Source organism: Hypoxylon fragiforme (genome assembly GCF_022984875.1).
Source record: "Hypoxylon fragiforme strain CBS 206.31 chromosome Unknown GGS25scaffold_1, whole genome shotgun sequence".
Taxonomy (NCBI): Eukaryota; Fungi; Ascomycota; class Sordariomycetes; order Xylariales; family Hypoxylaceae; genus Hypoxylon; species Hypoxylon fragiforme.
The window spans coordinates 2,876,676-2,890,891 of NW_026054756.1; the positions used below are offsets into that span (position 1 = coordinate 2,876,676).

At 49.0% G+C, this 14,216-nt stretch overlaps 5 protein-coding genes across 5 annotated transcripts; 4 read left to right on the forward strand and 1 right to left on the reverse strand.

Annotated features, from left to right (window-relative positions):
- Positions 1–314: 314 nt before the first annotated feature.
- GGS25DRAFT_471213 (CTLH/CRA C-terminal to lish motif domain-containing protein) lies at positions 315–2,239 on the forward strand. The gene is made up of 4 exons (XM_049259318.1): positions 315–651; positions 716–792; positions 1,000–1,195; positions 1,387–2,239. Exons 1-4 carry the CDS (start codon positions 598–600, stop codon positions 1,852–1,854), a joined length of 795 nt encoding a protein of 264 aa, XP_049121643.1. The 5' UTR covers positions 315–597; the 3' UTR covers positions 1,855–2,239.
- A 63-nt stretch (positions 2,240–2,302) lies between these two features.
- Positions 2,303–3,096, reverse strand: GGS25DRAFT_517154 (ETC complex I subunit conserved region-domain-containing protein; the record flags this gene model as incomplete). The annotated part of the gene is made up of 3 exons (XM_049263336.1): positions 2,303–2,612; positions 2,687–2,797; positions 2,888–3,096. The coding sequence occupies 3 exons, from the start codon at positions 3,094–3,096 to the stop codon at positions 2,303–2,305; spliced, it is 630 nt and encodes a 209-aa protein (XP_049121644.1).
- Positions 3,097–3,395: 299 nt separating this feature from the next.
- Positions 3,396–4,781, forward strand: GGS25DRAFT_471218 (mitochondrial F1F0 ATP synthase subunit F Atp17). The gene is made up of 5 exons (XM_049259319.1): positions 3,396–3,603; positions 3,659–3,673; positions 3,875–4,025; positions 4,094–4,159; positions 4,225–4,781. Exons 1-5 carry the CDS (start codon positions 3,556–3,558, stop codon positions 4,248–4,250), a joined length of 306 nt encoding a protein of 101 aa, XP_049121645.1. The 5' UTR covers positions 3,396–3,555; the 3' UTR covers positions 4,251–4,781.
- Positions 4,782–5,642: 861 nt separating this feature from the next.
- GGS25DRAFT_43891 (uncharacterized protein) lies at positions 5,643–10,360 on the forward strand. Its single transcript, XM_049258715.1, has 4 exons — positions 5,643–5,724; positions 5,832–6,018; positions 6,217–6,703; positions 6,778–10,360. Exons 2-4 carry the CDS (start codon positions 5,959–5,961, stop codon positions 9,969–9,971), a joined length of 3,741 nt encoding a protein of 1,246 aa, XP_049121646.1. The 5' UTR covers positions 5,643–5,724; positions 5,832–5,958; the 3' UTR covers positions 9,972–10,360.
- Positions 10,361–11,649: 1,289 nt separating this feature from the next.
- Positions 11,650–13,451, forward strand: GGS25DRAFT_517157 (uncharacterized protein; the record flags this gene model as incomplete). The annotated part of the gene is made up of 4 exons (XM_049263337.1): positions 11,650–12,192; positions 12,251–12,620; positions 12,698–12,954; positions 13,017–13,451. The coding sequence occupies 4 exons, from the start codon at positions 11,650–11,652 to the stop codon at positions 13,449–13,451; spliced, it is 1,605 nt and encodes a 534-aa protein (XP_049121647.1).
- Positions 13,452–14,216: the final 765 nt, after the last annotated feature.

Consider the following 14,216-nt stretch of genomic DNA (forward strand, 5'->3'; position numbering starts at 1 on the left):
ACATATGTAGTTAGGTAGCTAAACTAGCCTATCGTATGTATAGCCATACCTACCTAGGGTACCGTACCTACTATTTGTACGGCTTGGAGCTTGGGGTGTGTATTTATCCACCCACAATCGTGGCTCTCCTGGATGCATACATCAGACTAGCATGCACTAGGTAACCTTGTATTGTGTACAGCACTGACTCCCACTGAGTGTACTGAAAGTCACCAAGGTAACACAAGCCACAGCCTTAGCTGCCTGAAAGTTAACTAATGGAGCCGCGGAGCGGAGCCGCGCAGCCACAAGTTTCCTCTTTTCCTTTTTTTTTTTTTTTTTTTTTCCCTCTTCCAATGTCTCTTTACATTTCCAAGCTTTCTTTCTTGGAACACCAACCTACCAACTTCATTTTTCTTCATCTCCTCATACTTTCTTCACCCCAATTCATGTACAATACCAACCACAAGAAGTCCAGCCTCCTGGCGGAAATATACAAACTTGCCTCACGGCATCTGCTTCTTGTCGCTTAACTATTATATCATTGTACACTAATTAAATCTGACCTCCTCAATACGAGGCTCTGACCTGCTCTCAATTGCAGAGAGGAAGAGGGGCATGTTCTCTCCTCAATACCCACGCTGCACTTCGGGATTTGAAGATCGCAAAATGGTACGCCGAGCTGCGGCTCAGACTTGCGCTCGCCAGGTCAAGGTATTAATGATTCTTTGAACAGACTTCGTCAGCGTCGACCACAAAATCAATGACGCATGTCTTCACAAGGCAGGTCCAGGAGGTAAAAACTCCGAAGAGGTACGTCTTTTGTACTTCCTCCCTCTATCCTCACCGCTTCGCAGCGAACATAATGATGTAACAAATAAACAATGGGAATCTCTCTGAGCAAAATTACATGCGGAGATCGTTTTATCTTCTTTTTTTCTGAATATCGCAGCTTCGAATGCAAATTTCTCTTTAATTTTGTTACTGGGAAAGAAGCGCCTTAACTGACGCAACCTCCAGTGACATCAATGCCTTAATACTCGACTACTTGACCGTCGCTGGATATCCAAACGCCGCTGCTAAGTTCTCAACCGAGGCAAATTTATCACCTCAGCAGCCTACTTCCGCCATCCAGGCCAGACAGCAAATTCAGACGTTTATACATAAAGGAGAAATTGAGAACGCTACCCATGCCCTAAACGAACTCGATCCTTCGGTAAGCCCCCTTTACTATCCATCCTTGACTTTTGACTCGCTATGATTAAAACACGAGTTTACATGCACCACTCATATGGCCTTCGGGCCGTTGATGAGACACAACCACTTTTTATATGAGCACCTTTAAAATTTCCCCCATAATACCATATGCCTCGTCTTTGCACCAGCATTAGCTAACCGATGGAGTAGATATTGGACGAAGATGAGCCGCTCCACTTTGCACTTCTGCGCCTTCAACTGGTAGAGCTCATTCGCAAGTCACGGCCAGGAGACGACATTGGACCCGCACTAGAATTTGCGCAAACACAGCTTGGTCCCAAAGCTCCACGTACACCACAATTTCTGGAAGACCTGGAGAAGACCATGTCTCTTTTGGTATTTGATCATGATAAACTAGATCCCTCCTTATCTGCACTTCTCGAGCCAAGCCTTCGAAGAGATGTTGCAACCAAGGTAAATCAGGCAATACTAGATCGTCAACAACAACGTAGAGATGCTGCTATCCGCCATTTAGTGCAGATGAGGGCTTGGAGCGAGAACACTGTACGGAAAGAGACCAAAAAGGATTTGCCCCCGAGACTTGACTTGGGCTTAGACGGCGATGACTCTGACAAAAATGAATCGGAGAATGGCCACGAGCCGATGGTCACTACATAGGATAGTGCGTAGGACGAGGACAACTTGCTTCGATGATTCGTCGGGATGATAATCTAAATCGCTAATCATCGTCGACTATGCCGGAGAAAGGGCAAGACTATCGTAATGGGCGTTCTAGGATTGGACAGGCGTTATGCTTCAGGAGGTGTTAAAGGTTAGGAGCTCGTAAGTTCACGAATGAACACAGCTGGGCGTTTCAGGGTCGAGGGTGGGAATACTCGTTTAGGGGCGTCTATGCTTACATGCATATAAGACGCTATGATCACTCACGGCATGTAGGTTTTATACTAGGACTCGGGGATCAGAAGATGATGTCCTACGGGACTTCAAGCCTTTCACAAGGCACATTACAGCAGGGTCATGATTGAGATACCATTGTCTAGCTATTGTAAAATTTGTACCAAGGCATGATTTAATCTCCCAGCTCCGTAGCTCCTAGAATCGTAATCTACTTAGCCCTGATGAGCTTCAGTTTCTTGGGTGTGTATAAAAAGTTGTTGGCATAGGCTTTTGGCGTAAAGGATCGTACTTTCGGTTCTTGTACGAAGTACTCATAACCCTGCTTCTCCGCGAAAGCAATGGCGTCTTCCTTGGACTTGAACTCAAGCCTGGTGCCCTGCATGATATCGCCAGAGGATTGCCAGCCCATTAAAGGGTTCTCCCATCTATGTCCCTTGGCCAGGACATCCCAATCCATTCTCCAATGGTGACTACCCCAATTTCCAGATTGTGTGGCGGGTTTTGAAGGTTGGTAGATACTGCATTTGCCTCATCAGTCAAATTTGTTCCAGGTATGCCTAAATATTACCCAATGGCTGGATTGATCCCTTACCGAACGGTTCTCGCTTGTAGTTCAATCGGAGCACCGGAAAGCACAGCTGCGGGAAGGGCATCGTGGGGTTCGCTACCGTCCATTAATCGCTTGGGCACGGGGGTAAATGTGCTATCAGATAACTTGTCAGCGTCGGCAATCCCTTTCCACTGGCCCGCTCATCGCCACAAGTATAAAATTTCTCATGACTGGGTAACATACGAAGTCGCCTTGTCGATATGAGCGCCGTAGTCGGGAGCATTGGGAGACTTCTCTTCAGGAAGGGCTGGCGCAATCGTCTCGGTAAGGGAGGTTGTCGGGTCGTCGGATTTGAATCGTCTTTGCGTCATGGCTAAAGCCTGTCTGCTAGGGATCAACCGCGCGCTGCGCAGCAGAGAGGCTGCGACAGCCGGGGATCTGAAAGATGACATTTTGGGAGTGGTGGTATATAGATACGGGCCCTCCCAGTCTGGTGGTGGTTGTAGGTTGTAGGCTAAAAGTTGATATGATAACCTTGGATTTTTATGTACTAGATAACTATATTCATTGGATTCATGGATTCTTCAATTATTCAAGTTGTATTATGTATTTACTGAGGTGATTTATCTACCAAGATCTGATTGGCTGTATCGGCAATCACTGCCACTAAAGCGGGCCATGCACGGACCAGTCTATTATCGACGAGGTCTTTTCGTGCTTTCGTCAATTAAAAGTAACTTCACACCTTTTAAGCTCATTTTCATTGTCGAACCCCTCGAGCAAGCATCATATCGCAAATACCACGTATCAATTGTGTCAATCGCCGGCTCAATTGACATATCTTTGTGGTCTTTTTTCATTCCTCGACTACCTCCTTCCGTCGCTCCCTCTTCGCGCACACTCTCCCCATCATGAGTTTCGTCACTCGTAGGGCCCTCTCGACCCTCATCCCTCCCAAGGTCCGTGGCTCCTCCACATACATACCCACTAGATCACTCGCTAACTATGCCATAGGTTGCTTCGCCGAATGTACGTATTACCTCACCATATATTGCGCTGTCTGAATCCTCGGCCCTATCACGACATGGACCTCTAAACCGATGCAATTGAGGAAGAGAACACGGACCATGGAATGGGTTTTATTTCGTCATCGGGAATTGGTTGGCGCAATGCGAAGAAGGATTATCGCAATATACAATGGACCAAAGGTTGCTGACAGACGTCTATTAGGCCATCGGTGCTGCCCCTGATGCCGTCCGCATGAAGCGCGTTGTCAACTTCTACGAGAAACTTCCCCGGGGACCTGCCCCCAAAATCCAGGCCACCGGTCTCCTCGGTAGATACCAGGCCAAGCACTTTGGAGATAATGCTACAGCTAAGCGTATGTCTCGCGATGTTGGAAGACGTTGGTATTATAAGTATGTGTATGCTAATGGGGGGGTTTTATAGCTATCATCCACGCAATCGGCCTCCTGCTCGTCATTGGATACCCCATGACTTACTACTTCCACCTGCGTAAGTTTTCTTTTTGCCTTGGATATAGTAAAGAGGCGGAAAGCATCGATGCTAATATAATACAGGCCACCACAAGAACAACGCTCATTAAGCCAAGTTCGCTATGGAGACATAAGGATGGTGGAGTAGGAACAAACTCGAGCAACCTATAACGTGTACATAAGATAGAAGGCTTCAAATATGATAGCCGTGGTGTTTTAGAACGCAAGAACAAAGCCTAGTCTGATCAAACCACCATACTATCATTGTATGTGCTTACTGATGTCTTCTTTCTTCTATGTAAAATGCGTGGTGCTATTTTGAGGGGTACTTCATTGTATCATTGTCTTATATACCTACACACACACATTTCTGTTCAGTGCCTGCTTATATTACTCAAAGTAAGACAAGAGGCATTCAACGGCCATGGTGTATAATCGTACTGGTTGATCGTACAGATTCTCAGCAGTGTGCTGAGAATAATCTGATCGAATACTGTTCATCGTAATGATGATATCTTGCGGGGCCTGAGGTACCTACATAATTTACTGAGTCTCGTGCTTCTGGAAAAGTACCTATCTGCCTGCGTACCTTAGGCAGCCTTGGATACATATAATAAGTACGCGGGAAGTTTTAATAAATCAATCCCTTTGACGTCTTTCTTTATTTCCAATCCACGCACTCTGCATAAACAACGTCGATTCATTTACGTTGATCATTGTTCTTCAGTGCTCAACAAATCACACCGCAATCGTCTGTCTTCAACTGTCCAGAATTAATTTCTTGACTTGAAACAAGATATCAAGCTGAAGGAAATTGTGAATAGCTTTTCAACCAGATTCACACACAAAGTGGTATGTTTTATTTTTCATTTCTACCTGGTGTTTGCCATCTTCAAACGTTGATCGCGTCTTGCCCGTGTCTCGACATTGCCAATTCGCGGCTGTCAGTCTATGGTCAACTCAGCTTCTTGTTATTAGCACTTGAGGCGTTGGATGTTATTGATAGCAATTCCCATTCCCCTTCTACATGGTACTTACATACATACATATGTATGTACCTAGTATCCCCCCACCTAGCCACAACTCAATTTCCCCACCATAACCGCACCTGGCATGTACATACATGTATCATTGATGTAGATACTCACTGTGCAGTCAGTCAATGCTGCATTCAGGTTTTTCTACATACATGTGCTGTAACATACATAGTTACGCCCTGAGCCGTTTCTTATACAACGGTCTTCCAAGCCTAATCGTTCCGTTCTCCACATTTCCTTTTTCCCGCGCAAGCCCCAAACGAATTTTGGATGTTGTAAACTTTTGAACTTTGAACACGACGCTGAGAATCAAATTAGGACTTAGCCTTCTCTCAATCCCGCAACAACCAAACTTTGTACATTTGAGGTATTGCAATTCAATACACTCTTCTTCCTTTTCCTCCCCCCCCCCCTCTATCCCCTCACCAATACGAAGAGTCGAGGTCTTTGCATTAAGTCGCGTCTTCTTTGCGAACGCGGTTTAATTTCTTCGCCCTTTTTTTTCTTCGTTGTTTCCTTAATAATTTGTCCCGATAATTGCATTCAGGTCAGTAACCGCATTCGAATTTATCAACCGGTGACGCCAAGTGCTTAACCTGGAACTGACCACCTTGACCACCTTGACCACCTTTGACTAACCTTCAACATTGTCAGCCCTTTAGTTACTTGTTACGTTAACGACAATAACAGCAATTCTCCCCACTCGAGAGTCGGAAACATTCGCATTCTTCGATCGTAACCTAAACTAAATATTAATTCTTACACGCCCTCTTCAAGCTGGATGATGGCTACCGAGCCTTCCCTCGATAGGCCGGAAGCATCTCACACTGAACTTGCTCTCGTAAGTACAGCTTGTCGCCTTCTATTATCTTTTGGATAATCTGATCTATCTGATTCACGTCTTTCTGCCCTGAACATTCCTCTCCTTCTCTGCCTTCTTCTCGCCATTCTTCTTCGCCTCCTATCATTCTCCTACGCCTAATTATCCCATTGCGCTATCGTCGCAAACTATATACTAACTTCTATTAACTTCATCTAGACACAGCCAGATTTCAGTAATACCGACGCTCACGATGATAACTATCCCAATGCCAAACTAAATGGCACCCCCTTCGACATCGAGCATAAACAAGTCGCAGAACTCGTTGACGAGATTGTACATTCGGCTGAAGTAAGTGTAAGTGGCGGTTCCGATACCGAGGCATCTAAGGCAGATCCTCTGAAGCGTTTCGGAGACAAAAATCATGCGCGATCTTCATCCACGGTTAAGAAGCCCCAGAGCTTCAAGTCTGTTTCTGTGAATCGCACGTTTCTCGCCTCCAAGGCGGCTTCGAACTCTTCATCACGTCCCGACTCAACCGGTTCAGCATCTACTACGCCGCAACCCACCCCTACAATATCTGCTTCGCGTCTAAAGCTAGTTGCCAAATCCGGCAGCAGCTTGGGCGGTTCTACTAAGACACTTAGTAGTAATGGAAAACCCGCGACTGCCCCCGATCCCAACACTGTATGGAATCGCAATAAGCGTAAGCTACACCAAATCCCCCAACGAAACATTAAGCCAGCCTTCATTATCACCATTTGCTAATCTTCATGGCAGCTATATCCCAACCTGAACAAAAGAAGCTTTCCGATGAAGAACTGATGAATCAGTACGGTATCCATATGGCGGGCCGTCTAGGGCCGGAGGACACCAAGGGTCAATCAAACTGGGCCGATATTGACGACGATGAGGAGTGGGCTCCTGAGACGATAACGTGGACCGATGGAACTAAGATTACATTACCACAAGCCGAAGAGAGTGTCCCAAGTCCCAGCATAGCCCCTGCCACCCTGGAAAAGGAGCCCATTGCTTCACCACCCAAATCGAAGTCTCCGGTACCAGTCACGAGTACAATCGGATCTCCCTCAGTGAAGCCAGGCGTTCTAGCTTCAGGAAAAGGCCTCATCCTTAAGGGCGCCCCTGAGAAACCTACTTTAGTGGCAAAACCACCCGCGCCACCCACGCCTGCCAAGTCTCCCTGGGCACGCCTGCCGCCCATTGAGAAAGTCCCCCCTGGACAGGTAGATGCATCTAGTTCGGCAGCGGGGATTTCGCGAGTTCCAGCAAGGGATTTTACTTTGGCCAACAGTGCAAACCCGCAACTAACTAAAGAGATCGCGGCCGATGACTTCAGCCGATCAGGATACAGAGAAGGACATGCCAACAACCATAGCCAATTGTTCAACTCACACTCGGGACGATATGAACCGGTAACGGACCGTAGAGGATCTAGAAATGATATCCATGGCCGTCAGCCTGCTGTTCTTCAGCGACCCCACCACCACGATCAACAAGGTCCCGCGGAGCCCTCCGCCGCTTTCCAGACGAGCAGAAGCGGCGGACATGAAGCACCGTACGGTCGTCGACGTGGTTCTTCCAATGTAAGCGGCACTAGTGGCACTTTGGCCTACAAACTCGGCAAGCCGCATGATATGCCATTGCCACCGTCTGACCTGCTTCAATCGCGCTCTGGTTCTGTTGTTGGTACAGGTGCTGAAAGTCCAATATCTGCGCGAACATTTTCCCCTCCCAACAATCAGCAAACGCCATTGCTCCATTCGAGTCAGCCGTATCAACCGCGAGCCTCTCCCGGCCAAATGCATGCTACTAGTTACGACCCATCGAAGTCTAATGTGGATGATGATTTTGAATCCCAGAAGAAGATTATGCGTGAGAAACGTGAGGAAGCAATCAAGCGTCGATTAGAGGAGGAGGCTATTGAAGAGGAGGCACGCAAAGCACGAATTGCTGAGAAGCTAAAGGCAATGGGCCCAGCTCCTGAACGGAAGAGCGCCAAGAAGGACGTGAAGGGTGAGGTCTCTATGCAGTCTCTACCCACCGGACGAACTAGCATTCCTCCCGCATTGCAGATGAAGGCTTCGGCTTCTCAGGAGGCCTCGTCCGAAGCCGGTCATTCAAAACCAAACACTATTCCGTCAACTGGCAGTACAAAACCGAATACTAGCCAACGAATCAACGGAGACGATAAGCGAGTTTTTAGCCAAGGTGAGAAGGTAACTGCTGAAGTCCCCAATACTCAACCTAAGGCATCATGGCCTGAAGCCCCACAGCACCCGGAACGGTTCCCTTCGTGGAGTGGCGCCTCTCAAAATTCATCTCGAAACGTGTGGGGCGCACCTGGTAATGATCGTTCTCTCGGAAATGGTACTTTCAACCCAGATCTAGGAATACTACCTGATTCCCATCCAGCCCCTCTCAACGAGCGATCCCACCGCCCTGCCCCAATTGGACCCCCCCGATCTGCATCTCAGCGGTCCACACGTCCTGAGACTCTATCCAGTGGTCGCCTAGTCCCTATTGGCCCACCTCGTGAGCGCAATTCCAATATGGCACAAGCATCCGGAAAGTCTGCGAACCCGTGGGCGTCCTTCGCCTCAAATGTTGAGGAGGATGATGCTAGACGAGCGATGGAAATGCAAAAGAAGATCAACGCTGCCGCGAAACTATCTACGCAGCCTGTGAGCGACTTTTGGCGCCCCGATTCCGGCGCAAAGGCGACTCTCGTCACACATCTTGGAACAGAGACTAAGATGGACGAGCCGACCGCCGAAAATATGTCAAAGCATCAGGTTATAGCGCAGACGGAAGGTCCAAATGGTCTAGACGTTGCAAAGTATAAGAGCACCTCTAGAACTTCGACCACAAGAGGGGTCAATGGAATAGCCACTGCGCCCGGCCCTGCAACTCAGTCCAGAAGCGGCTCCCGATTCTTTCCTCAATTTCGGGATGCATCACAGTCCAATCATCATTCTTCCCAAGAGGATGCGCGAACGAAGTCTCCGACTCCACCCCCTCCCACTGCTGATGGCCATCCGGTGTTCGATGGAGATGTCAATCGTCCACATGTGTCTTTGCCGCCAACCCGACCAGTAGTCAAATTACCGCCTTCAACCAGCTCTACAACTACTAGTCCCTTGATGCAAACTGGTAGACCTGCTCCAGTCTCGTTCGCCGCTGCCGCTGCAGCCCCAATTCAAGCAGGGTCCCGTTCTGGAAGCCGAAATGCAGGCTACGGAAGCATTCCACAGAAACCACATGAGATAGCGTCACAGGCAAACTGGCAAGATAAGATTAACAACCTTATGGGTAAAAAGGTTACTTTGGCTGCTACCAAATCTATGGCAGTAGACTCGTCGAGCAGAATTGCTCTAGAGCATGTACAACAGTACGATCCAGCGACGGTTGCGTTACCAGGACCTTCATTCTCGTTCAGTCCTGCAATTCCTAATCACGGTCATTTTACTAGCAAGGAAATGGCCGAAGAGTGCTTCGGAGAGCAGGAGATGGGTTCGCTCCCCGCCGTCCGACTTCCTAGCGAAGCACCTGATGCTTTATGGCAAGCAGTAGAACCAAACTTTGATCCCGCTCCTCCGAAGCTACGTGTTGATGCGACAGGTGCTGAGACGTTACGATTCCCTCCCGAAACATCCAACGGCAAAAGCGTGATCCGAGTTTCGGTTCCTTTTATGTCGGAACCCAAGACTGTTCCTGCTCCTTCTCTGAGCAACTCCAATACCCCACGCCGACCGGGCCCTCGTGGAAGCCCTCGACGAGCACCGGGTCGCGGCGGGCAGCGTGGAGGAAGAGACCAGCATTCTAGCCATGCTGGTGACCACACCTCGCCGCATTCCTCTAGCCGACCCCCGTCTACCCGCAGTAGTCGTGGTGGCTATCGGCCTAGGACTGAAAACTGGGGCAGGCAATCGACTGCCTCGACTGCGCAGTCCTGAGTTGGCCTCCATTTGAGATTGGACGGTTAAGTACGACTACATATTCCCGACGACAGCTCCTCCCAGAAACAAAAGTACTCAACTCGCAACTGTATACCTTTTTACTGTGATATTACGTCACAGATTTCACTGTTTTTGCTGTCTTGTGGATAACAAGCATATCCAAGAGTGGCAGCCTGTACAACAAAGTTGACAGCATCTACTCTTCGGCAATTCTCACATGGCAACGACGTTTAGCCTTTGCTACTGTGGGACTAGGACGCCGAACTCAGACTAAACTTGCGAAGGAGTAATGGTATATTGTTCGACACTAAGGTCCATCGTCAGTCAACGAATGTTTCGATCCATTGGTGGAAACACTTGTTCAACTTCTCCTTAGACTGATTCTTGGTGGTTGGTGGTGATTAGTATACACGGCATCGTAGTCGGAACTTGACATGGATCTTTACGGCGTTGTCGGAATGGATGGGGCAATGGGCTAATAGTCTTTCCAAGCAGGATGGACAAGGGAACAAGAAAAGGATGGGCTCATAAGTCACTTGAGTAGTGGCACGAAATAATAATCCGGGATTATTAGTACTGCGTGTCCCCTTTTCTCCTCCTAGCCTTTTGAGGGTGGTGTTAGTAAGAGGTATGAAATACTGGAAACGGTCAAAAATCAGTCGAATACTCCTCGAGCAACAGATACGGGGAAAGGAAGAGAAGATGGGCTGATGAATACTGCATGTCTCGTACTACGCCGCTCACTTGCTACAACTTTGCAAATGAATCGACAGTTTTAGTATTTCTGAACCAGAAAGTACCCTAATGGAGAAGAATGTTTCTCATCAACTACGGTGTTTTCGTAGGCTTTGCAATGTGACAAATGAATGTGATGACGTGCCTAGATATGTATGGTGAGAAAGATAGGGGTAGTAAACAACGTAGTCAAAGAGAGCAACTACTACGTAAGTTAGTACCTGGGGAAGAAAGAACCAAATGCTTCAATATAACAAATGAATAGCTACTTATTTACTACACAAGCTACTTGAGTTGCTTGTTTGACGAGACTCGTGGTCGATACCTACCTACAGTGGGGCGAAATTGAAAACAGGTAACTAATTTTTATTTTTAAACGCGAAAAAACGCGACTACCACCATAAACCATACACCTTCTTTTCAACAATGGCTCCTACACCACCACCAAGCCCTAGAAGGGTCAAAAAGCACTATTCTCCTCATAAAAGGACGAGGATCTCATCTCTATATTCAGCTGGCGTTACTGCTAAAGCAATCGCATCGTTAGAGTGTGTCCCAGTCCGTAGCGTTTACGCGATCAATGCCCGCTATAAGATCCAAAAATCAGGGGAGTCACGCCCTGGTCGGGGAGCGCTCTTCAAGCTTCAGGAACGCGATAAAAGACACATAATGAGACTTATACAGGCCGACCCTTTCATTACATGCACCGAACTCGCCGCGGGGATAGGTGGTTTGGTGTGTAGTCGCACTATAACCAACTGGCTTAAATCTGAGGGTATCATGCACCAACGTGCACTTCGTCGGCCGAAATTAACGGCAAGGAATGCTGCAAAACCATAGCGGGGAAACGAGTCTATTGAAGATTATTCTTATTAGAACCCTTTTTTGCTCGTGCTATATACCTACGGTCCCGGGTGCTATACTCAACAATGACATTTCCATGGCGATGTTCCGGGTGTTGGCGAAGATACACGAGCTTCTCATTGTTTCCAGCCTCAGCACTATCATCTTTAGTGTTATTCGCGTGCAGCTTTTATACGGCACCGGTGTGCCGCTGGGGTTGCTGTGCTCGGGTTTCAACTTCCCGCAGATCACTTATTTCTGGTCCGAGGAGTATTGGGGCTCCATGAAGGCTCCTATACCCCGTCGCACGCTGATTCCCTTTGCACTCCTGCTTTCTACAGCTGGGCTGGTTGCGGTGGCTGCCGTGCCCGCCTCTGCTATTCTCACGAGCCCCCGAATGCAAGATTGGGTTGCCGGCACGACTTCTTTCTACGTAAGGGGCCTGGCCGACGATCTCCACCCAAGCCGAGTTGTCGGATCCGAGTCTACGATGAATGCACTATGCTTGAACACGAGCGCGATCAATCTATCAACTTGTCCAAGCAGCGGGTTTTCGTCTTTGACGGCGTATGCCATCAACCAGCAGACTATCAAAAACGGAGATAGCCTTCGCCACCCCGGACTGTTCTGTCACTGGACAGTTCGGCAACCTAAACGTCGCCATTGATAGCATGACGATGCAAATTCCGCCGTCACAGGTCTCTGGCAATGTCCGTGGCCTCGCGTGCCAGACCTCGGTTCTGGCCCCGTGGATCCCCATCACGATGTACCAGAACCCCATCTACGGCGACCGGCTGCAGACTATCGATTCTCTTGATTGGACCCTCAAATACGTCAATGTGGCGGAATACAAGTACAAATCCGGACAGTCCGTGTCGATAAGGGCAAAGATCCCCGTCGTGCGCACCGCCTGCTCCCAGGCACAGAATGTCTCCAGCGGCGAGACCGCGGTAAACCTTCCTATACTCCCAGAATACTCCTGCTGGGCGGACGGAAATATTGGTGGCCAAGCAGGGCACGTCCCTACCGTCACTCCAAACCACCAAGCTAGCAAGTCGAAGCCGTGGGGTTTGTCAAATTTCGGAATATCAAACTACTCCCCCCCCCCCAAGGATGGCTCTTGGACCCGAATAACACTAACCTAGACGACTCTTGGCTCGCGGCCCTGTCGCCACCGTTGAACGAGCCTTCAACCCCTTTAGCTTCTAATTTGTCTAGCATGACAACCTTCGAAACAATCCTCCACAGCTCCGCCCTAATCGACACCCCAGCCTGCCTAACCACCGCCACCGACCCAGCCGCCCTCTGGGACTCAATCGTCCCCGGCGCCCCAAACCGCACGCTCTTCCTCGAATGGCTGACCGCCGTCCTAGTCAGCGTTACGGGCTATCCAAACACGGCAGTGACCGCGCCCTCAGCACGACCGGCCCGCCCTCCGAGTGGTCCTTGCTATGCTACACCAAGCGCCCGGACTTCCACGCCCGGATCCTACGCGGCGCTAATACACTGAACCCGCCTTCCGGCTTTGACTCCACGACTTTCACCGCCGCGATCACGATCCAGGGGCTCTCTTACCAGGCGCGGCTCGCGACGGACTACCTCTCCATCGCGGTGCTGCTGGTGCACGCTGTGCTGGCGCAGGCGCTGGCGCAGGCGCATATTGTCTATGTGCTGCGCGCGCGGCGGTCGTCGGTGGCGTGGGGCACGGTGACGGAGCTCGTCGTGCTAGCGTATAATTCGCGCCCTGTGGCGGCGGGGATCGAGTGCTTGGAGGCGTATCGGAGGGTTGTTGTTGTGCGGGCTGCGAGGGTTGTCGGGTCTGCTGGTAGCATTACTGGTAGAGGCGGATTGGATAGTGGTCACAAGCAGGCCGAACTCATTCTTTTACAAGACCATTAGGATGATGATGATAATGATGATGATGATGGTAACGCTAAGATCGCCCCAACACCGGCAACGCAGGAGAGCTAGCTCTAGCTCCAGTGAACGAAAAAAGCGAGCTGAAAGTGAGCGCCACACGGCCACTTATGTCTTATTCTTCTTATTCTTCTTCTTCACACTCAACGTCGAAGATCGATCTTGCCGGAAGCAAGCGGCGCTCCTCTAGTACTGCTACGGCGTTGTTTACTTCGTGGAACCCTAGATCTAGATCAGATAATGCCCACACCCACGTAAGAAGACGGCTTGCAGATAGCTCTGGTGAAAAGGGGCGTATTGAGCTAGACGAATTTTATTCATATAAGGTACCTGAACAAGTTTATAGTTACCTAGGTAGAGTCTTCCTTTGATTTTTAGTATTGGAAAATGGTTGCTAGGTAGGTAGCAGGTGCTTGGAGAGTGTGAATAGTTTGACACATGTGGATATCTGAGCATTTTCAGGGGTTTCTAGGTATGTATGCAGACTAGGTAGCTGGAGGTCGGTAGGTGAAATTGACAGACGGACGATTTGACGAGATGGAATCGCGATGAGAGAAGACCGATATGATGTACCTATAGTGTAATCCTGGCAGAAATCGCCTCCGACAGCACAAGATTCGGTCATTCTATACCAAACTACTAGACTGGGTAGGTAGGTAGTATAGTATTCATTAAGTCGGTACCTATACAGCACTACCATACCATACCATATCTCGCTCGTTCGCAAGGTTTCTCAAGATAGATAGG

Coding starts and splice junctions, on each gene's coding strand:
- GGS25DRAFT_471213 (XM_049259318.1), top strand. CDS start 598: ATGTTCTCTCCTCAATACCCACGCTGCACTTCGGGATTTGAAGATCGC. Junction 652..715: donor GATTTGAAGATCGCAAAATG/GTACGCCGAGCT, acceptor TTCTTTGAACAG/ACTTCGTCAGCGTCGACCAC. Junction 1,196..1,386: donor TAAACGAACTCGATCCTTCG/GTAAGCCCCCTT, acceptor CCGATGGAGTAG/ATATTGGACGAAGATGAGCC.
- GGS25DRAFT_471218 (XM_049259319.1), top strand. CDS start 3,556: ATGAGTTTCGTCACTCGTAGGGCCCTCTCGACCCTCATCCCTCCCAAG. Junction 4,026..4,093: donor AGATAATGCTACAGCTAAGC/GTATGTCTCGCG, acceptor GGGGTTTTATAG/CTATCATCCACGCAATCGGC. Junction 4,160..4,224: donor GACTTACTACTTCCACCTGC/GTAAGTTTTCTT, acceptor AATATAATACAG/GCCACCACAAGAACAACGCT.
- GGS25DRAFT_43891 (XM_049258715.1), top strand. CDS start 5,959: ATGATGGCTACCGAGCCTTCCCTCGATAGGCCGGAAGCATCTCACACT. Junction 6,019..6,216: donor CTCACACTGAACTTGCTCTC/GTAAGTACAGCT, acceptor AACTTCATCTAG/ACACAGCCAGATTTCAGTAA. Junction 6,704..6,777: donor TGTATGGAATCGCAATAAGC/GTAAGCTACACC, acceptor TCTTCATGGCAG/CTATATCCCAACCTGAACAA.